Here is a 22,568-nt window from a genome sequence, read left to right as displayed (position 1 = left end):
GAAAAGACAAACATATGCAGAAAATGTCAGCCAGCCAGCCAACTAATAAAAAAACCTATTTTCTAAAAGTTAGAATTACTACCATCTACTATATTCTAGAAGACTCCAAACTGCATAATCACCTTTCTAATATTACTTTTAATGACAAACATTCCGTGATAGGACATATCAAAATCTATGCACAATTAAGTAAGGAGAGTTCGTGTAATTACGCATGGTTTCTAGAATGCAATTAGTTATTTCACAGCTGCATATTTCAAATATGTCAAAATTTTTGAAAAAATAATTTGTATGTTTATGTTTTCATCCATAAAGAAAATGATGGCTGGAAAATCTTAACTTTCATTTCTGTACATAATTACAGAATAGCATGAGCAAGTGGTACAGCACATGAACTCTGTTCACAAACACACACACACACAAGCACCAGCTACATTGCTATCTAGAGAACTTACAGATGGCCTCTTGAGTCCCACACCAAGTGTGCCACAACTACAGTGCCAGGAGGCTGACTCCTGCCCAACAGGAGACAAGGCAGGTGTACAGAAGGACAGGCCAAGCAAAAACATAAAAACCGTGACAGAGCAGCAGGAATAAAAGGCACCTGCCATGATTAAATGAGAACTACAGTGTAAGTTAGCTTTCCTTAAACATAATTATTCAACTTGGCAAACCAATTTTTTACAGTGTTGCACAGTACAGATGATTAAGATGTACAATAACTTTTGTACAGCAAACTCATAAAACATATAAAGTAAATCCCCTTTAAAAGCCCTCTTTAGAAAAAAAAAGTCAGTCCTATAAAATAAATGTTACAACACCATCTACAAAATTATTTTCGTAAGAGTCTTTATAGCAAATCTGAAAATATCTTCCTCTGCATGAGAAAGTACAGTGGCTACACTCTAAATTACCAAAATACTAAAAAGATCGTGAAATGAAACAAATTTCAGTCCCACTAGGAAGAGTTTCGAAACATTTGACACCTTTAGCCTACGCCATATTCTGACACTCGCACATACAAATTATGCCTTAGTACGTCTTGTGTACACTCATACACGTGCATACATATATGTGTCTTAGTTACAACTAAGAGGGTAGTTACAACCCCCACATTTTTGTTACATAGTTATTTTGTGCTAAACATTAAGGTATTTAATGTTATTTACCTTACTAAAATCAACTGTGCTGTTTTCTCTGCTCCCTCCTGTCCCAGTACCTTTAACGTCTCCACTTTTCCCAGTGTCTAAATTTCCAGGTGCTGACTGGGGAGATGCTAAGAGCCCTAAATTAAAACAAAGGAAATAAATTTAAAATGGTGTATGAAGTGAACGGAGTATGCGACACTACCAAAACTCAACGTGGCAGCTTGCTTAAAGCAAATGTGCAAGTTATTCAGTAAGAGTGCCCTACATTAGTATCATAAATGCAACATTAACAAGTCACTGTGTTGTGAAAATAATAAAATAATTTTTTAAAAAATCAAAATTAAATACTGCCCAAATGATGGCCATTTGCAGAACAGTCACCAGAAACAAGAGCTACTTGAACTGCAGAAAAAATAGCAACTGTTGACATTTTAAATTGCAACCGCTCTAGTAGTTAGTAGATAGAATATTCACTATATTTAGCAGTCCTCAAAGACCTCTGCTATCTAGTCTGCTGTGCGGCAATCATTTCAATTGTAAAAAGCTTCGGCAAGCCTCAGGCTACAACTACAAGGAATGATATCCTGGGTAGTTAACTAAACCTGTACAAGCAAACAGTGTACTACATGAAGGATAGACAGCTTGCAAACCATGATTTCAATCAACAGACCAAAGCTCCAACTATTGACTCGATCAGATGTTACTATATGAAAGGGTCTAACACACTAGCTAAAGAGGCATATACAATGAAGTTATTCAAGTTAAACGTACACCTTCCCTCTAACATCTCCACCAAGACAAAACCATTTTATGTAGCTTGCTATGCTACTAGCAACATTGAATTGCAGGTTGAGCGAAGGGTGCAAAGCGCAAGTAACGCAGCGCTCATACACACCGAATTCCATCTTGCACCATGGTTATCCCTACCCAACTATCATTTAAAAGCTGGTCTAGGCATGCATGACCAAGCCCAAATCTCATCTTTTGGATTACAGAGCTTTTACCTGTTCAGTTTAACGTGCACTAGAATTGCGTTTGGCCTTGCTTGTCTACACTAGACCTTTCAGATGTGGTGATAAAACATGCTTTAACACGCTTTCAAAACCACATCTAGACAAAGACTAAAGTCTAAACTTTGTATTACATGCAGAAAGTTTGTATTTAGGTCAAGCGTCACTCTAGTCAAGACAAAAACTGAAGTCCTTACTGGCTACGTTTTGGCTACTGTTCTGTCACAACTACTGCTACATAACTACTTGCAACCTCCATGTTTATAATTTAGTAATTTGACTTTTTAGCATTTCAAATGACAACTGAATTCACTTCATTTGATCGCCAAATTTATTTCCAAAAAACTCTTTCAAAGAGCCATCATATCAATGGAAAACACGCAGGTCCAAGCCTTTACCAGTAATTTTCATTCTACAGTTCATAGGGATATAAGTGGTATGGGTAGTTCTTCCTGAAGCAAAAAACAAATTAAGTTAATAAGCTGTAATTTCCTTGGTGAATCCAAACATGCAAGCATAATTAGCTAATGCTACAAATGCTACGTTCAGTTAGCTAGACCAAAAAAAGAAAAAAATCCCATTCCACCCTTCTGCTCCAAGATGTATGTTATTCACAAGAATAACTAACAGCAATCAATGATCTGCAAAATCAGGAGTTCAAAGTATTTAACTGCATAAGAAGTGATGTTAAAATGTGTTTGTAGGACTAGAAATAGATCAGAAATATTACACAGTTGTTGCAGAAGAGCATAATATAAAAATTTATACATATAAACTTTAAGTTTTTCCTCCCTACATAACAATAGAGGTAAGTGAAGATAGAGATGACTAATGAAAGATGAACAATAATGCATCATTTTGCACTTTTCAGAAATGCCCTGTGAGCAAGAGCAAGCAGAGACTAGAACAAAAAGTGGAGAGAACCAAGGAGGAGGACAGAATAAGAATTATACATATTAGCATAAACTAATTTAGTATTTCAGTACTAAAGCATTACTGATTCTTCTAAAAGGTTTGCCTTCAGAATTTCTCCAACCAGTCACAGTTAAGGTTCACAAGTTTTGGCACTGATACAGGAACATTTGTCTGATCCTAAACCACGGGTAAACAGTTTTCCTTTTTGTTGGTCTTGCAGGTGGACAGACCGCTGCATGCACATGAGAATACTGCTTACAGGTTTTCAGACCTGAGCAAGCATTTCCATATGATACTGTGCTTCATTATGCACGCCAATCAATCAGATATTTGCAGAAAAACTCAGAATAAAAAAAATCATCATCTCTTAATAGCGAAACACTTTTACTCAAATTTCACACTAATAAAAGAACTAACTTACTTCTCCAGTTCAGTAGATACAAACTCAGAGGCTACTGCTAAAAGGAAGACTACCTATTAGTTTTTCCAGGCTGCAAGACAGAGAAATTCATCTAGTCTTACCAAGCTACTGAAGGGATAATTATATTGAAGGGATAATTAAAAACACACAGTACTCTTCTTGATATTGTTATGTCGATATACCACCTGCCTCCTTCGAAAAACAACAGTGGATTGAGTCTTGAGTAAGTTTGGATTAAAACCTCGTAAGATCACTCAAGTTCAAGTACTTAGAAGTACACCTTCACTAAAGATCACGTGTATTTTCTAGCCAACTGCAGTTAGTTTAATATTGTCACCACAAAAATCTAATGGACATTATCTACTGGAAGAAGAAAGCAAGAAGAATACAGACATTTGCCTCACATCTCTATTTCAGTAAAAAAAATGTTGGGGAATAGAAGATGAGTTCAACACAAGCATGACTGTTCGAATATAATTATGTTTATATAGGCAAAATTTATGAAATACAAAACTTTTAAATACAAAGTCACACCGTATTTGTATTTGAGGAAATAAAAATCAGTTTTAAAAAAATAAATTCCAATGCAGCCTTAATGTGAAGAAAAACAAATAAATTAAAATTACTTTTAGAAGACAAATATGTAAACCCTTCTGAATTACTATTTTCAGTAAGTAATTATTTTAAGAGCAAAGCTGTTTTAAATATTATTCTACTCAGTTTTAAAGTACATTTGTCAGTGAACCAGAAGACCCCTTACAACTGGCTGCTTTGCTGTTGTTCACAGACATTAACAAAGCTTAACGATGCTGGTGAATTAACAGTGTTCATCTTTAGCTGTGAGACAGCTCTCTTCCTAGCTCTACCTATGGAATTCATTATTCAACAGTTTCAAAGATGGGAAAACAAAAGCTGTTCTTGAACTGATGACAAAAGAAAAGAATTGTTAAAGAGAACCCTCTGCCTGGTTGACTTACTACGAACTGATGACTGACTGGCTGATAAAAATCAAGTGGTAGACAGAAAGCATGCCCCTCTTCCCTCCTTTTACAGTAACTCACATTAAGTTCAGTAATCTTCCAGCTATTTATAAAGACTAAAAAATAAAAGTTTGAATAGCACAAGGTCAAGGATAGGTGAATGCTAAACATAAAAAAGCCACCTATTAGAAAATTAACACAGTTCCTAATGCTCACAAGAGGCAAACCCAATTCAATCATACAAACATAGAAAAAGTATTCAGGTTGCAATATTCTGAATTACTAGAGAGGTAATACAGACCATAATCAATAGTGGAATGGACCAAGAAGACTTTTTCTTTTTTTTTTTTTTTTTTAATTAAAACAAGGAAGATGATAGAATCACAGAATGGTTTGGGTTGGAAGGGACCTCAAAGATCATCTAGTTCCAACCTCCCTGCCACGGGCAGGGACACCCTCCACTAGACCACATTGCCCAAAGCCTCATCCAACCTGGCCTTGAATGCTTCCACGGGTGGGGCTTCCACAGCTTCTCTGGGCAACCTGTTCCAGTGCCTCACCAAACTAACAGTAAAGAATTTCTTCCTAACATGTAAGCTAACTGTACCCTCTTTCAGTTTAAACCCATTACCCCTTGTCCTGTCACTACACTCCCCGATAAACAGTCCCTCACCATCTTTCCTGTAGGCCCCTTCAGGTACTGGAAGGCTGCTATAAGGTCTCCCCGGAGCCTTCTTTTCTCCAGGCTGAACAACCCCAACTCTCTCAGCCTGTCTTCACAGGAGAGGTGCTCCGGCCCTCTGATCATCTTAGTGGCCCTCCTCTGGTTTCACTCCAACAGCTCAAGATGACTACTACTTCAGGGTTCCTTCTGGGTCTGTCTCCCAAGACAGATATTAATCCAGCTGTAGCCCTAAAGTCACAGTCTGAAAATGTCTTCAAAGGCATCTCTAAGGAAAATATGTCTTTCTGTGGTCAAGATGATTTCTTGAATTAAAAAAAAAGGGGGAAAATTCAGAAAATAAAAATGTCTTCCATCATCATTGGTGTTCATCTTTCTCTGGAAAGACATTTATTTATGGATTAACTGGGAAATCATCCCTTTCAGATTCTTCCTTTATGAGAAACATCCCCTTGAGGCACAAAAGCAATGAACATGACTTGGATATTCTGGTGGAAAGCTTTATTAGTGATAATAATAGCATCAAGTATTTGATTTTCATTTGTTTGCCTTCTCTTGGGTTCTAAAGACCTCGCGTCTGGCATGCTGTCATTCCTGTCAGATGAGTAGAAAAATAAGAACTGGAAAACCAATTACAGCTGTTATTTTACTTCTGGTTTTTAATTACCTTTGAAAGATCACCCATGAGGGAGAATGATCTTCACGTGAATTCTCTTAATTTCCCATAAAGAAGTCAGAGAAAGAGTCTTTTGCTTGCTTTTTTGAATTTAAGTAAGGATGGGACCCCTACTCCAACTCAAGATGATGGCCTACTACATAGTTTGCTCTTTCCTTTTCAACAATTTGGCTGCAAAATGTGAAAAAGCAGATAACCACAGTCTTTCCTCTGTCAGCATATTTCCCCTGCTATATGTAACTGTGTGCCCCTACTTATTAAAGAAGTGAAAGAAGGAAACCAAGAAACACCTCACTGATGAAAGATTTGGAGTGAAATCCACTCCTCCCTCCTGCTCCCAGGCATAAAGCAGGCAAACCTACAAGCTAGATTGTAGGGGAAAGAAAAGCAGAAGGAGCCTGAAGGCTAAAAAGAAAGATGATCCCCCTTAAAAGCATGACCTACCTAGAAGAATCCTAAATATATCACTCTAAATAGGTGATAATTTTGCAAAAGTAAAGCAAGTATAACTATGTATCAAGAATGCAAGAATTATGAAATATTTACTAAAAACGATTAATGAAACAGAACTTTTCAACTTATCTATACATCTACATACCTTTTTACGTGTAAAGAACAATAGCTTTGCAAGACAACAAATTAATAAATTCCTGAGCTCGGACCTACAATCATAAACTTTTAACTACCTTATCCTATTCTGCATATCAAACAAAACAAAACAGTAATCAAGTGTCTGATGCTGAAGCAGTGCACTAATGGGTAGCTATCTGGAAAGAGTTGTAGGTGAACTGAACCTGCCAGTTCTATCGCAAACTACTACTGGTTTTTAAAAGCACAAAAGCAAAAATAAAACTGCTTAAAGACTTCATGATACAAATAAACTATGAACACCACTGATTATTGCATCCTTCCTGATTCTTTTCATATTCCTAATACTTCACTACCTCTTCAGCTGTAGCTATCTCAGGATGTCAAACACTGGTTTAAAATATTAACTTAACCACTGACAAAAACAACAAAGCAAAACCTGACATGGACTGTAGGTGAGTGAAAGGAAAAGGCCACCATTTTTGACATTTTGCTTATATATATACTTTCTTTTTTAAAAAAAAATATATTCCTTTTTAATAACACAAATAAAGGTTAATTTAAGATTTTTTTTTGCTGGCTTTAGTTAAAAGCTAAAAAGTTAAAAACGCTGAACAAGAACACAGTCACTACTGAGAAGAAATAAAACATGCAGGCAGAGGTAACAGTAGTCATATTCCTTTGTGCCCAAGTTATGTGCCAAAAACATTGCAATGCAAGTGATCCAGATGCAGAGAGCATCACACATGGACAGCTTAAATTTCGATAGTTGCCTGGTGTTTTGTCAATATTTTCCTCTGTCTTCTTTTCATGGCTTTCCTGCACTTCTAAGTCCTCCTCAGGTGGGTGGATTATTACTGAAGGAATATCATCACTGGCAGATGACACCAGCAATTCCTTGCCCTGAAGCAGACTTGGCTGGGCACTTGTGGTTGGCGGGTGGCTGCAGGTAGGACTGGAGGGTGGTGTGTTTTGAGGGGTAGTTACGGGGGTTGTACACCTTGAGGTTGCCGGGGTTCCAGCTCTTGAAGAAGGAAGAAGGTAATTGAGAAGAACTGACAAACGGTTTTCTCCTCTCAGGGAAATATTTGAGGCAGAGAGACCTGTTCGCAAAGAGTGACGGGAGGCTGAAAGGCCTTCCCCTGAGATAAAACAAATGAAACACCATGAGGCTTACAACAGGGATATACTAAACACACACACAAATATGCATTAACAATTTACATAGTAAATTGCAAGCTTTATGGGCCAAAAGTGTCATACTCATGCAAGTAAGACAAGAGATAAGAGCAAATCTTATTTCAGACATTAGAAAAGTCAGAAATTACTGACAAGTACTAATTAGAAACCAAAGGATATGTGGGAGAAGATACTATCTGAAAGTCAATACAATTTGTTAATATAACCCCCCCCCAAAACTGTATCTCTTGAAACTGACTCTTAAATTTTCCTAGAAGAATTTTATTCTGAACTGCACAGCAGCTACCATTAATGCCATCCAAAAAACATATTTTAAAAAAAATCATTAGCAGCCAAAACATTACAAGACTTCAGTTAACTGCATCCAATATACACAAAGAATTGTCATTTTTAAAATTCAAGTATTTTCAAAGTGAACATGATCAAACATATCTAATCATGTTAAATGCAACTATCTTCCAGTAAGTCTTGTTTTAATAAGAAGTTTCCTAGCCAGCTGTAGTCTCAATGTAAGGTTTTGAAGAGGGCACCAGGATGAGATACATAGTCCCTTCTCCATTTCTTCTTGCTGCGACTTACCAAATATCCCCATTTGCCTAAAACCAAAGACATTTCTCCAAAATCCTTTGTTACTTTTCTTGCCCTATCCAGCTCCAATGTCCTATTAATTTCATATAAAGAGAATATAGTCTTGTCATGGTTCCCTCAGATTTAAGTTTCTAATGGATTTCAGTTCTTCCTTAAGCAGGAAGAGAGACCGTCTATCCTCGTATCAGTACTTCCATTAGAAGATTTAACAATACCATTCCTCCCGTTCACTAGAAACACTTTTCCTGGGATGGCAGTCTCCTTGAGAAGAGTACTGATTACTTCTCCTACAATCCCTAAAATCAAAAACGTGCTGTTTTCACATACATGCCATCAAGCAAGGAAACAGCAAACTAGACACATTTAAATCTCACATTTATACTAGGCACAACAGAGACCAATACACTGAACAACCCTAGAATAATTTACGAGGAGGCGGCGCAAGAAGTATGCCAGGTAAAGGTCACAAATATTCCTCCCCTCCCCGTCCAACAATGGAAGAGTGGATCCTACAGATACAAACTTGATTTAAATTAAAATTGAAAGCCTCAAAGATCAACTATTAAAACTGCAAAGCAGTAAAGACAAGAGGACCAATAAACTGGTTGATTTTTGTCTATATTAATCACTACGGTAATAACTAAATTTCTGCCAGTGTATCTGTGGTGAATCATGAACATGAGATGTCCTAATACACACAGATGTAAAAAGGAGCCTAAAAAGCATTATGCACATGTGCATATTTGGTTTATCCATTTATTAGAGGGATTATAAAGTAAATCAGTATATGATGCTGGCAAAGAGTTCATCATGTTACATTACTTTCTTATTTCAGCATATATGCCATATTATGTTGTAGGAATATTATTAAAATGTACTGGAAAGTGGAAGTGATACATGAAAAGTAACTGACAAGCAAGAGACTTCAAATACAAAATTCACAGAATTACAGCTGGGAATTCAAGTGTTCAAGCATGAGTAGAATCAAGTTTATACGTGAATTTTTCACATTTGCTAAACAAAACAGGAAAGTCAGAAGTTATAGAAGAAATTATGCTCTTATATAAATTAGTTGTATTTTCATTCTAGAAAAAATAATTCTGAAACTATCAGGGAAATATTTAAGCATGTATCATATATTAACTAGCTAACAAAAAGTATCAGCAAGCTTGGGCATTTGCTGGAGCATACCCTAAGTATGTATCAAACTGAGAGCTCCCAACAAGCACTTAGTTAAGTGGAACACTAAGCAACGAGGCATCTTTCAAGGCAGGAAAGGAGCTCCACTTCAAGGAGAAATTCATAAAATCAGTACTACATTTTCACTAGACTAAAAAATTTCAGTTGAAATTATATGTGTCTTAGTTAATGCAAGGCAAAAGAAAACATAAAAAACAGAGACAAAAATAGAGGCTATAAAAAATACAAGAACAAAATTATCCTGCTCTGCAGTATAAATTGCTATTTGGACTTTGGAACTGGGTATCTAGAGTAAACATATTGACATTCCAGAATATTTTCAGGAATTGGTTCAATAAAAGATGTGGTACGGTCTATAAAAATATTGCAAATACCTTTCTTGGATATGAGGTATTTTTTTCCCCCTGTTAGATTCTTCTCTGCAACACATGGTAAAAATAAACAGTATCCTAGCTAAAAGTAATTTCTTCACTATTAGCACAGTGAACTTTTTCTAGTCATATTAACATAACAACACTGGATTAAAAACACAGTAATTGCCAGCATCACTGACCTCATGACATGACCACAAAGTAAATCTCTAGTATAAAGACTGAATAAGCAAGTAGGAACCATCTGACAAACATATAAAGCTATGCCACGATGCTGATATTCCTCATACATTACATGTTTTATTCAAGCATATTCCAAAAAACACTGGGACCAATGTAGGTCTATTTCTACACTTCAAAACAATAATGCATGCTACAGACAGGAGTAGAATGTTTGAGTAAATTAAAAAAATATACCGAAATATCATCCACATAGCACATATTGTTACCATTAGTTATTTGCTTATCAAGAAGGAAACACTTATCTGCTATTATCAGCTGAATTTTCCTTCATCTCCCAGTGAGAACATTATTTAAGAGGTTAGAACAAACTGGATGCTACAACTTATCTCACCATTTCGTTCAAGCAAGTGAGGGTCAGAATGTTTCTTGCCTATATCTGCAAAAGACCGAACCAGGGGAATCCGATTGCTGAATTTTTTCTCATTCTGATGGTGGTGCCTTTTTAGAAGAGCCTCTCTCACATTCTCTCTTATGGATTCATCCAGCTGGCCAGAGGCAATCATGTTGTCCAAAACCATATCTACATAACAACAACAACAAGAAATTTTTATATATATAGCTATCAAATCTCTCCTTCACCACACTCAAACACTGTAGTTGCAAACAACAGTAAGAAAAAAATTATATTTATTAAAAAAAAAGTCGTCTTTTCTTTAGCAAAGTCATCTTCAAGAATCCACAGGAAATTTTCAAAGATGTCACTAAGCAAGCAAATGTGAGAATAAGGAAAGCACAACATGCAGATCCAAAAGACAGTATTTATTAGTAGCATCATTTTAAGAAATACGTTACTTAATATTTTATAATTTATTGTCATTTACTTCAACTTTCAACAGCGAGTCCCTTTCAAAAAAAAAAAAAAAAAAAAGAAAAATAGCATCTATGTATTCAACAACCCTCCAGTAGAAGTGAACACACAAAGACAGAAACACAATGGAGAACAGACTTCTTACCATAGTCTTAACATGGTGTCCCCTCTTTTGAAAGTATATAACTATATAAAAGTGAAAGTTATTGTAGAATGAGATTAATTCCCTGGCTCCTCTGTCACCTTCAGATGCATTAAGTTTCTGAGGCTGTCTACCGAATTTCAGGTGAATCACACACTTTAGAAGAGGCAGTGTAAAACAAAAGCTAGTTATATCATCTAAAACTAAATAATCAGCTGTCAAACAACATCAAGTTTTGAAAGGGCATCTCATCAGCATGCAGGCTTTCTTTCCTGGTGTGAGCACGTCTGGGAAAATATCTGCCGCAATTCCTTAGCTGCCCTTTTTATTTAAAAAGAACAACAACAAAACGAAACAAAAAACCACCAACCCACCACAAAAAAACCAACCCTCTGCACAAATCAACACAAACCTATGTGACAACTTCTAAAATATATTTTGCCAGTCTTACCTGATGTATCAAGAACCTAATTGTATTGGTAAACTGCAAATACATAGACCTTTTCACAATGAAAAGTGTTATGGCTCAGAATACCTTACAAACAAACTTATCTAACAGCAAAGCCCCTGTCAACACAGCACAGCTTCCTTCTGGGATTATTGGCAACACACAGCCTTTTGTTACAGCTTCTCAAAAGGAAACCTGCCATTCTCTCCCTCCTGCTTTGAGGGAGAACCGAGAATACCTACTAGGTATTCCTGGTTCACGGAAACAAGACAATACATTGATATGCCAAGGACTGTTATCCTACATGCTTCGTAACGGCACCTAAAATTAACTTGAAACAAATCCATGCAATCTCTTAAGACATCTTAGTTCCAACTAAAATACCTGCTATTAAAAAGAGTGCCATTTACACAGAATGAAATAATAACTATTTTTCTTACGTACTAAGATTATTTTTAACACTTGAATTTAGCAATAAATTAAAAACCAAAACATGACTTTTACAAACTATGTATTGAACACTCTTGCTCAGTAAGTCAGGAAAATAGGAAGGGAACACCAATTTGCTGAGTGAATTTTGAAGATTTCAAAACAAAACAAGAAAATATTTCAAGTACTACTAAAATTTTTAATGCCAAAACACCTTGTCCTTCATATACACGTTGGTCAGCCCTAAGCCTAGCATGATCCCTGAGAGGGCATTCCACCGTATGGTACCTGTAGCAAGAGATACTGGGAAAATTATGCAAAACTAGTTCAAAGGCATTCAGGCTAAGCACGTGTGTGTATATGTATGAAAAAGTCTTCAAAGCTGATTTTAAATGACCATGTGATTAGTGAGGACACTCAACATAGTAGGTCAAACAACATGTACAAGATTTATTTCTGCTCACCTCTTATAAAGGTGAAAAAAATACCAGATGTGCAACAATCAACTGCACTAATGGCATCAAGTTAACATCAGCCAAGTTATGATTAATAATTATGGTACTAAAGTGCACAAAAAAGTCCTAAAATGTTCTGGCAGATATTTACATTTCATCTGTAGAAACAAAGACAAAGAACATATTCAGGGATTAGAAAATAAAGGCAAATCCTGGGCCTCATCCTAAAATATATAATAAAGGACGTCCTACTCATCCAGTGTAGTTCCTTGTAAGCAAAGTTTGTAGGATCAGCTCTTTACAACCAGATGAAGAAAACTGCAGTAAGCATGCACATGCCTATTTCTTCAATATAGTATTTTCAAGAACATAAAAAGACACCATCAAAACGTCTCAAGGTATACAATTAAAATTTAGGAATAAAATATTTAAAAAAAAAGTTTTGCTGCAACCTGCTATCTCATCTAGTGTGTTTGCTCTCATGTCCAACATCACCGTCCCATTAAGAATACAGCTTCGTAGTTCAAAGAGACTGTGCAGAGACAGAGTTGCTACATAAGGCTTGCTCCATCGATCACCACCATCTTCAACATCCTCTTCAAATTTTAGCCACCTGAAATGCATGCACATATTTATATTTCTCCTGGAAGACAGACAATTTGGCAAGCAATCACAGTCTTCCCTGTGGCTTCTGTATGACATGTAACAGGAAATCCCATCAGCTCATACCAGCTTTCATTTTCTTAGACAACCCAACTGAATGACAGTCACATTTTTATCAGGCCTTTTAACCACACTCAACCACTTTAGTTTTCGCCCATTTTCTTTCTTTTGGTTTGAACAATACCTGTCTATTAATGAGTTCTTGCGAACAGTGTGGGATTGTATCTGTTACTTGATTCGCCTATCTCTGTTTAATCAGTATTTTAGGATTAGAAAGCTGTCTGAAACACACCATACACCATGTTCAAGTCTCCTAGGCTGCCAAGGCAGACATTTAAGAGCTAGGTAATAGTAAGATGTTTAACCATAAATTGATCTTGCTTCTGACTCACAAGCATTATGTAAATTGAACTTCTGCAAAAGCTAGCATGCAATAAGGTAAAAAGAAGTACTGAATGCAGAAGAATTTATTACAATGCATATGTAGAAGGAAGCAGCTTAACCAATATAGACCAAAAATAATCATCGCATCCTGTAATGTTCATGCATGCAATTTGCAAAAAATTAATCAAAATGCTACCTGACAAGAACATATGTAAATACTGAATTATCTTTATGTTTGAGTGAAAAAAATTGACACTAATATATCCGCAATAATAGAGCAAAGAGATTTTTGAGATTGTAGATACTGTGCTCCATGGCTGAATATTTATTTGTATTTTTTATATAAAAAATAGTTATAAATACAGCCATGTATTTTTAAACACAGTTACACATTTCACAGTGCTTGGCATGATCAGTTTTAGGGAAGTCAATGCAGCACCAGAGTAAGACTGATGGTCTCTTGAGAAATCATATTGATTCTTCCAGAGTTGGACAAAAAGAATAAGAATTTTGATTTGCTAAGCATAAATTGAGTGAACAACTCCTATGGTTCAGGAAAATTATAACCTAGACCTGGTTTGCAGTTCTTTGAACTAAAATCACTAGAAGATACACCTTGAAACAATCTATTTTTACCATACCTAGCCGTTTCTTTCCATTCATATTCTTCTCCATCCCTGAAGCAAAGTTCATCCATTTCAGTGAAGAGATCATGGGGAATGTGTTCATCATCATCTTCAGTACCCAAGATAAATTGCACTCGTTGGGATGGCGTGTCTTGAAGAAGAGAAGAAAGTGAAAAATTAAAGAATCCGTACTTATATTATGCAAGAAAGACCACATTAACAGTTAAATTTCCTACTCTCAGTTAGAAACATGCAGCATAATATCCTCTTCAAGAGGGAAGAGCAACAAAAGAAACATGAACATTTCTTTAAAAAGAGGCCCTTTTAAAATTTTGCATTGTTTCTGAAAACAAAACATCTGGAAATTTATGTTTGCGTAACACAATTAAGGATTTTTAGCTCTTCTATAGATCGACATAAATTAGCATAGGAAAGTAGAAACTACACAGCTAAAATGTTGAGGAAATATTTTAACTTCTCATAGTATAATGCCTAGCGGAACAGGCTCAGTAATAACAAAATTTAACTATCTTTATTGGTCAAATATAAGTAGTGGACTTCTATGAGCAAAACTTAAAAAAACCAAAGACAAACAAAAAATAAACCCACATGGTTTTATTGATCTTGTTTCAATTCAAAGGAGAGCTTTCAAATTACAAGGGTTCAATAATGTAGTAATCACAATGTTATCTCAAGGAAGGTCAGAGAGAAAATCCAGGTAAATCTCAGTTTGAAAAATTTTACTTTGTTCACTGAAATGTCACACTCTCAGCTGCTAGATCTGAACATACAACTGTATACTTCCACTGCAGAAGGAAAATCGTCTTTTACATTTAGACATAAGATTTTAATTACTATAAATTCATTCAGAATTGAATTTTGCTTTTGCATTATTGTTCTGGCATACATCATCATCCAATAACACAATTCTGAAATGAGCTGTTGAATGCAAACAGCATTCATTATTAACAAAAATCTACAGCAGATTATTGCTGTCCAAAATCCAACACATCCCGAGAATCCTCCCATTTCCTCTGTATCCAGGACAGAGATGTGACCAGAAGAGAGAAGTGGATATCTACTTATTTAATATTACTTGCTGCTTCAGAACCTGTACAGCAAGACCTTACAAACATAGATCAAATGATAATAATTTGTATTTGGGAGGGGGAGTTTTGAAGATGGGTGATACAAAGAATTGTAGGAGAATGGTAAAAGGAGACTTGTCAAAGCATTCCCATTCAAAACCTCCTTTGCTTCAGGGAACGGGCCCCATATAGGACATGGTTGTAGTCATAGAAAGGTGACAGTGAACAGCATGGCATCCATGCTTGAAGTGGAACATCGCTGCGCCACAACTTTCCCATTCATTTTAGGAATAAAACTGGGTTTGAGGTCTTGAAGAAAAACTGCTAAGAGTACTGCCAAATAATTTCTTTTCAGAGAATGATATGACAAAGTCATCACCTCTTGAGGATAAAGGTGGTGTCTGATCCAAAATTAAAACATAGGATGCAGTATAATTCCTTTCCTATTACTAAAAGACAGCAAGAAGGCTGAAGTAAGCATTTTAAAGATCATTGATCAAATTACCATGGCAAATGCTGCTTCACAGCTATACTCGTACTTTCAAAAATCTGCAGTGACAGAGGAAGAGTAATACAAGACTACGCAATCTGAAAAAAGGTGTCTAATTTAAACAATGCAGATTTTTATGGTACAAGTATTACGAAGCCCTAGTCTAACCTATTCAGTGCAGGCGCTGAACATACACACAGACACCTGGATGAAGTCCAACAGCTTACAATTTAGATAAAACACGACCACAAAATCCTTGCCTGATTGTACACAGAAGGCCAGTAATTACAGTGAGACTAAAAGAAAGAGCACAAAACAACATTTAAGCACAGAGTAACTACTACAAGTTTATCTTCAAGAGACACAAAGAACTCACACGACAGATTTCTTACCATATGATGGAGATTCTCGGCCATCCTCTCTGTCAGTTTCTTTTTCTTTTTTTCTTCTGTGATGCCTGTGCCCACGATGTCTGTGCCGTCGACGGCCTTGCTTTCCAAATGGGACGTGAACTCCAATATACACAGCTCTGTGGCCTTTTCAAGAAAGTGTAAAAGGAAACAATTAAACAAAAACTGACCTCCTGCCCAAATTTAATGTCTTGGTCAAAAAGAGAAGGAGTCTGACAAAAAGAAACCCAAAAGCACTTGGCTAAACTACCTTCAGTGAACTAGTATTACCATTTCTTTTCTGTCCTTCCCTGGTGCCAAGGAACTAGTGCTATACTCATTTTCCTGACAAACTAAGTAAGAATATAGCCCAGTTTAAGAACTCGGTTGAGAAACAAGTAATACATAAACACCGGCTTGACCTGTAACACTGAAAAAAGCTACCTGATAAACACCAGGGCAAGGCAGAGAAATTACATGATACTCCTCTTGTTTGCAGGAATTCAAATCTGGACAGTCGTTACAATGGTGAGATGTAATCTCCTAGTTCAGTTTATGAACTTCATTAAGAAATTACCCATCGTTTAGAGTCCGCGAAGTTTTTTCTGCTTTAATGAACTACCAATATTTTTTCAAATAGCATGTGACACATCTAGGTGAATCTGATGTTCAACTACTGTTAATGTTCAAATCTGATGTTCGAATACTGTTAATGTAGTATCAGCTTAGAAGCATAAAAGAAACTTATTTGGAAATGTATGCCAAAGCATCAAATAACTTACAAAGAAGGTTGGGGTGTTTTCCTATTCTAGAAATTTTTAATAAATTTAGGTAGCACATCCTCAAATTTATATATACTGCTCTTTAAAACATGTACTTTCAACATCTTGTTTTTCCTTTGACCTTTCAAATTAAGGCAATACTAGCAAAAGAAATCAATCAACAAACTGTTATGAACACATTATTACCATGTCTCCTGTAATGGAGTAAGCATATACAAGAACCTTTTTAATTCCTTTTTAAACAATCTCAGGAAGAGACACATTAACGATAAGCCTGGATGTTAACACTAAATACTTTGTTTCATACTGTAGAAGAGTTATTATAGAAGACTGACATTAACAAAAGGAAAAGGAAGTGGGTTTCCAGCTCTTAGAGATGCAAATTCAGCAAATTTATAGAAGACAAGCACGCCCTAGGAGTTGTGACTGTTCACATCATACATGCATATACATATATATGCGTGTATGCGTATAGCGCATGCACACACACTAGATTAACGATATTGAAAAATTCCGGCAGTTACAGAGCTTTAAAGAAATAAGAAGTGGTAGTATGTCAAATTTGTTTTCCAATAAAAGCATCTCTAAACTCCCCAAAAACACACAAAACTTTTATAAAGCAGTATTTTTACAGTGCTGCATTGAGTAAAAAAATTAAGCAAAAGTCAGTAATAATGCATGAGTAAGTTCAACATTTAATTAATTTCATCAAGATTCCTTTTCAAATTACAAGATCTGATTCTTGACAGACATCCAACATTAGTTTTAATCAGTCGACTGATTGGCGCTATGACCAAATCTGAAATTAAGCATATTAAAAGCTATTTGTTTCCATGTAAGAGTGGAAAATACATTAATTTGTTGAAGAATTCATCAGTCCTATTTATAGAGACAGACACTTCTTTTGTGAGCTTCTCCAACAAGAACACTCAGCCCCTGCCAGGCAGCCTGACCTTCACCCTCCACAACTACTATGCACAATGCAATTCCCAGAGAAATTAATGCAAATGCAACACCTAAACATAAATCAATGCACTTGATGTATACTATGACTAGGTGGCACTATTAACAATGGTCACATTATTGGTATCATCAGGATACAATAATCTTACGTATAGGGAAAGCAGAAGTACTAGGTTGAAAAATAGCAGCATTACTCACACACCCCACTCAAAGCTGCCTGGTGCAACCGAGTGACCCAGCACTCACTGCAAATGCTGTTATCATCCCTGCTAGGATTTTTCTTTTATTTCAGATATTAAATTAGCAAGTATTAAACTATAGTTATATATACAGTTGAACAGTTTTATTCAAAGTGTTTTATTTTTTGCAGGAACTATTTTTTTCCTAAGAGAAACTCAAACCTATTTCTGGTAATAGAGCATTTTATATTATCAGCTTGTTAAGTATTCTTAATGAGATGGTTTTAAGCATGTATTTTGATCATTGCACAAGAAAACCTGCAGGTGATTACTTTCTAGAAAATTTCAGGAATCTGAAATTGTTCAAGATTTTACTTCCTGAAAAATTAGGAGGACTTCCACATTTTGGTCTCTTGCCGTTCCCATAAATTAAGACAGAAATCCCACACTGCACTCTGTACTAAATAACAAACAAAAATCCCATACAATTTTTTCAAGAGCCTCCATCTTAAACAATTCATTTTGCTATTGTAAAAATTAGCATTTGTAATAGTGCAATCATTTCCATAGTCAAAGACCATGTGATGCATGGAGGAGAGGTGGAACAAGGGAACAAGAAGTCTATCTCCTATTACAAAATTGCAGTCTGACTGAAAATTTTTTTCAATAGAAAAGTTTGGAGGAGAGCAGATACATTGCAAAGGGACAGGTAAAAGCTAGGGAAAACCAAGCTGAAACAAGCAACAAACCAAAGGTGTTCTAAAACAACCTGCGACCACGGCAAATTGCTTTCCTCCCCAAAATGCACTGATCTCTCAGCTATCACTATGTCCAGGTGCCTTGTAGCTGCTTCAAGGTACACAGAGTAGGCACTGCCAACCCAGTCCTCAACCTGGGAAGCCAGCCCACAACCTACAACACTCGATACTACTTTCTAGTCCAGATGAAACTTTACAGAAAGTGCCTTCTCATTACCCCAACAGGTTAGGGTACCACAAAGACAGGTGAACAGGCTAGCAATGAGTTATCTTACCCTTCAGCCCCGCTGCCCAGAAGCTACTTTTGCATGAAAGGCTGCTTCCTCAGGTAGACACTGTCTTGCTGGCAAATGTAAAACAAGAATACCTTCCACAAATCACTTCTGTATATGCGAAGTGATCAGACTGCTGAACCTGCAGCTTTGTTTTGGGACAAATGTGAAATGCTGACAAGCAAGATGATTTTCAGCAGTTATTAAGATGCATCACAATCCAATGTAATTCTATCAGAATAACTTCATGTTGAAAAAGAGCCTCTGAATTACTTTGGTTTTTAGAGCATGGGGGGAGGGGCAATACAATAGCCTAACCAAGAAGAAATTGGCTATTGCAAACAGCAGCTTATGAGTGCACCACACTATTCCTTAAGAAAGGGACCTTTTTTTTTTTTTTTTTTGATATCACAGACATTCATAAACAAAGACATCTCTACTACTACCTAGGGAATCCAAAACTACTGCTGTTGTGTATACCACCATGATTACCCAAAACCACGTTGCAGGTATGTTCAACTCCAAAAGGCAGGGCAGAACTGCATAATAGAAGTTGAACAAGCTTAAGCTTAATTCTGACTCCACAAACCAAAGCACTGAGAAGCCCTCTAAAAATAAAGACAGCTGTATTGAGGTCTGTATTCCCTTAAGTTTCATTATTCAGACAGGAGTAATTAATGTTTGCAGATGGACAAAGATTTACTTACAATTTACAAGGAAAAACAAAACAAAAACAAAACCACAGGGATTTTTTTTCCTTCATTCCCAATGAACTGGGCAATACAATTTGCAGTTCCCTTTATCCTGGCCAAAAAAAAAAAAAAAAAAAAAAAAAAATCAAGCAATATAATAGCAATGGAGAAAAAGTTAACTCTAAAAACGCTGGAATTCATATTACTAGCATCAGTGTTATTTCTAAAAGGAACACAACTTTTTACTTGAATATTGATGTTAAAAGCTTGAAAGGTACAATTATGTGACCTTCAAAGCTTTATTCACACAAACATCTGTACCGTGGTACCACTCTAAAGCAAAGCTTGTTATAGAATTACTTTAAACCAATAATCAATAGAATTACTAGACTGGCGAATACTAAATTTAGTAATACAAAGCTCAAGAGGTAATTGTTCATTTTAATCTAACATGACTTTATCCAAGCTTAGCTGTTCAAATCCACCAAGAGTATTTACTACTTAAGGTCCTTATCAGTACAAAACAAATTTAAATGTTAGGAGCTTGCTACATGTCTCCATCACATGGTTGGTCTTACTCCAAAAGTCAGTTTATATCAAGTCCTATAAAACTGACAGAATAGGATCTACTCTGTTTAAGTTCACTGATTTCTCCTCAAAGCCCCTAAAAAAAATGGTAATACAAGACTTCAAAAGTCCAAAAGAGATCAAAAACATGTATCCAAAAATGCTCTGATGTGGCAACCCTGTAAGCACAGTTCCACACAGAACTTTCTTTTTTCTAACCAGTATTTTGTTAGCTGGACACCTTTTAAGCTTCATAAAAGGAGGACATTCTTCCACATGTTAACAAGGGAAAGCAAATTCTCAAATCCTGTTACTTAGAAATTTGAACTGCAGAGATCATGTGTTAATTACAGTTGCAAGGGACATCTGGAGGTGGGTTATCTGGTCCAATCTTGCTCAAAGTATAGCCAACTTCAAAGCTGAAGCCATTTTTTTGATCAGGTTGGTCAGGATGACAACCAGCCAAACTCTGAGTATCTGTAAGGATGGATAGATACTCTACAGCCTCTCCGGGCTTCCAACATATAACAACATACCGCATGAAAAGAATTTCCTAATATCCAGTTAGCACTTCCAATACCGCACCTTGTGTGTGCTCCCCCTCATCCTTTCACTATGCACCTCCAACAAGAGTCTGACTCCATCTTCTCCATAAGCTCCCAATAGTCTGCTGAAGACAAAAACTTTGTGACAAGAATTACTATTTTTCAAAAAAATCTTCAAATAATAATCTCAAGACAGATCATTTCTTTTACACAGAAACCTTTATTTAATCAAATAATGTCATAATCTATCTTGTCTCAGCATGGAGCTTTCCACTATGCAAAAACTGGAGGATCTGCAGGAGAGATCCTGATCTGTTCCTTAAGACCATAAAACAGTGAAAAAAAAGCAGCTGTTCAATGTCTTCTAACACACATTCCCAAACACATTACCCTAGTAGGAAGCATTTGAAATCTATCATCATCTCATGTCTTGACATTAATTCCCCGTACATCACAGAAAGTACTTGTACACACAAAAATAAGCTCAATGCAATTTATTAGCACAACTTCTACCTTTTCTGTCACAGGTCTGCTCTGAAGGTACAAGCACACAGATGGGAAAAATAATCTTAGGTGGATGGAAGAAGCAAAGAGTGAGAACAAGAAAGTCTTTTCATGCCCCAAAAAACTTCACAGCCCTAAAGTCTTCTCCAAATATTCTCTGCTCCAGTGAAACTTAAGGAACAACTAGAATCCCTTGTTTATACCACCACCCTTTTGTTTATTTATAATGAAAATTCTGAAAATCCACTCAAGTCAGTAATTCACAGAAAATACTGCTACTATGCTAATTCTTTAATTTTCTAATTGTCATGGTTTCAGCTGGGACAGAGTCAAATTTTCTTACTAGCAGCTGGTATAGTGCTGTGTTTTGGATTCAGGATAAGAATAAAGTTGATAACACACTAATATTTTAGTTGTTGCCAAGCAGTCAAGGATTTTTCAGCACCTCATACCAGCCTGCCAACAAGAAGGCAGGGGGCACCCAAGAAGCTGGGAGGGACACAGCCAGGGCAGCTGACCCAAACTGGCCAAAGGGATATTCCATACCGTATGACATCATGCTCCATACATAACTGGGGGAGTTGGCCAGGAGGTTGGGCAGTTTAGGAATTAGCTGAGCTTTGGGTCCAGGTGGTAAGCAATTGTACTGTGCATCACTTGTTTCATGTAGTCTTTTGTCATTGTCACCATTGTTATTGTTTTCTTCTTTTTCTGTCCTACTGAACTGTTTTTATCTCAACCTGTGAGTTTTACCTCTCTCTCTACAATTGTCTTCCTCATCCCACTGGGGGGTGGGGGGACTGAGCGAATGGCTGTGTGGCTGTTTAGTTGCCTGCTGGGTTAAACCACCATACTAATTAAAAGTACTGTCATATTTCTGAAATATGCATTTAAATTACAATTTAATATTGACAGTGAAATTCTTAGTGTGTGACACTAAGTATTTCAAAATAAACAGTAATATTTTAGCTTATTTTATGAACTTCTCTCACAAGAAACAGTCAAATTACTTACTAAGGAATTAGTGCAGTAAAATTGAATGTAAAGTATTTTAATATAATCTTAGTATTCCATGCATGAATTGACTACAAAAAGCCCTATTGTTACCAACCATTCTTTTTCTGTGCTTTGTTTAAAGAATTATTTGACAAAAATTATCTCTTGCTTTCAAACTAAAACATTTGAAATAAAATTTTCTAACCAAATCTGTATAAAGGAGTACAGAAAATTATTTCACGGGACAGTTACATGCCATAGCTGGAGCCCAAAGGTTCTCCATAGTGCAGCATATTTTAGAATCCACTAAACCTCCCAGGCTGTATTCTGAAATCTCCTGCTGTTCCTAGTAATTAAGTATAGTAT

At 36.2% G+C, this 22,568-nt stretch overlaps 1 protein-coding gene across 10 annotated transcripts in view; it reads right to left on the bottom strand.

Annotated features, from left to right (window-relative positions):
- Positions 1-22,568, bottom strand: part of SLC4A7 (solute carrier family 4 member 7) — a 101,295-nt gene that overhangs the window by 31,876 nt on the left and 46,851 nt on the right. For 6 of the 10 annotated variants that reach the window (XM_054814697.1, XM_054814698.1, XM_054814700.1 and 3 more), the window contains exons 3-8: positions 15,948-16,091; positions 13,993-14,128; positions 12,757-12,917; positions 10,354-10,542; positions 7,194-7,562; positions 1,170-1,285 (exon numbers count right to left, since the gene is read on the bottom strand). In XM_054814697.1, the coding sequence (XP_054670672.1) occupies positions 1,170-1,285; positions 7,194-7,562; positions 10,354-10,542; positions 12,757-12,917; positions 13,993-14,128; positions 15,948-16,091 (1,115 nt within the window). The remainder of the gene's footprint in view (positions 1-1,169; positions 1,286-7,193; positions 7,563-10,353; positions 10,543-12,756; positions 12,918-13,992; positions 14,129-15,947; positions 16,092-22,568) is intronic. The other 4 variants (XM_054814703.1, XM_054814702.1, XM_054814704.1 and 1 more) reach the window with 2 other exon arrangements.

This window comes from Grus americana, chromosome 2, assembly GCF_028858705.1.
Source record: "Grus americana isolate bGruAme1 chromosome 2, bGruAme1.mat, whole genome shotgun sequence".
NCBI classification, from domain to species: domain Eukaryota; kingdom Metazoa; phylum Chordata; class Aves; order Gruiformes; family Gruidae; genus Grus; species Grus americana.
The sequence above is the reverse complement of the archived record's forward strand: the minus strand, read 5'-3'. Positions and strand labels throughout refer to the sequence as shown.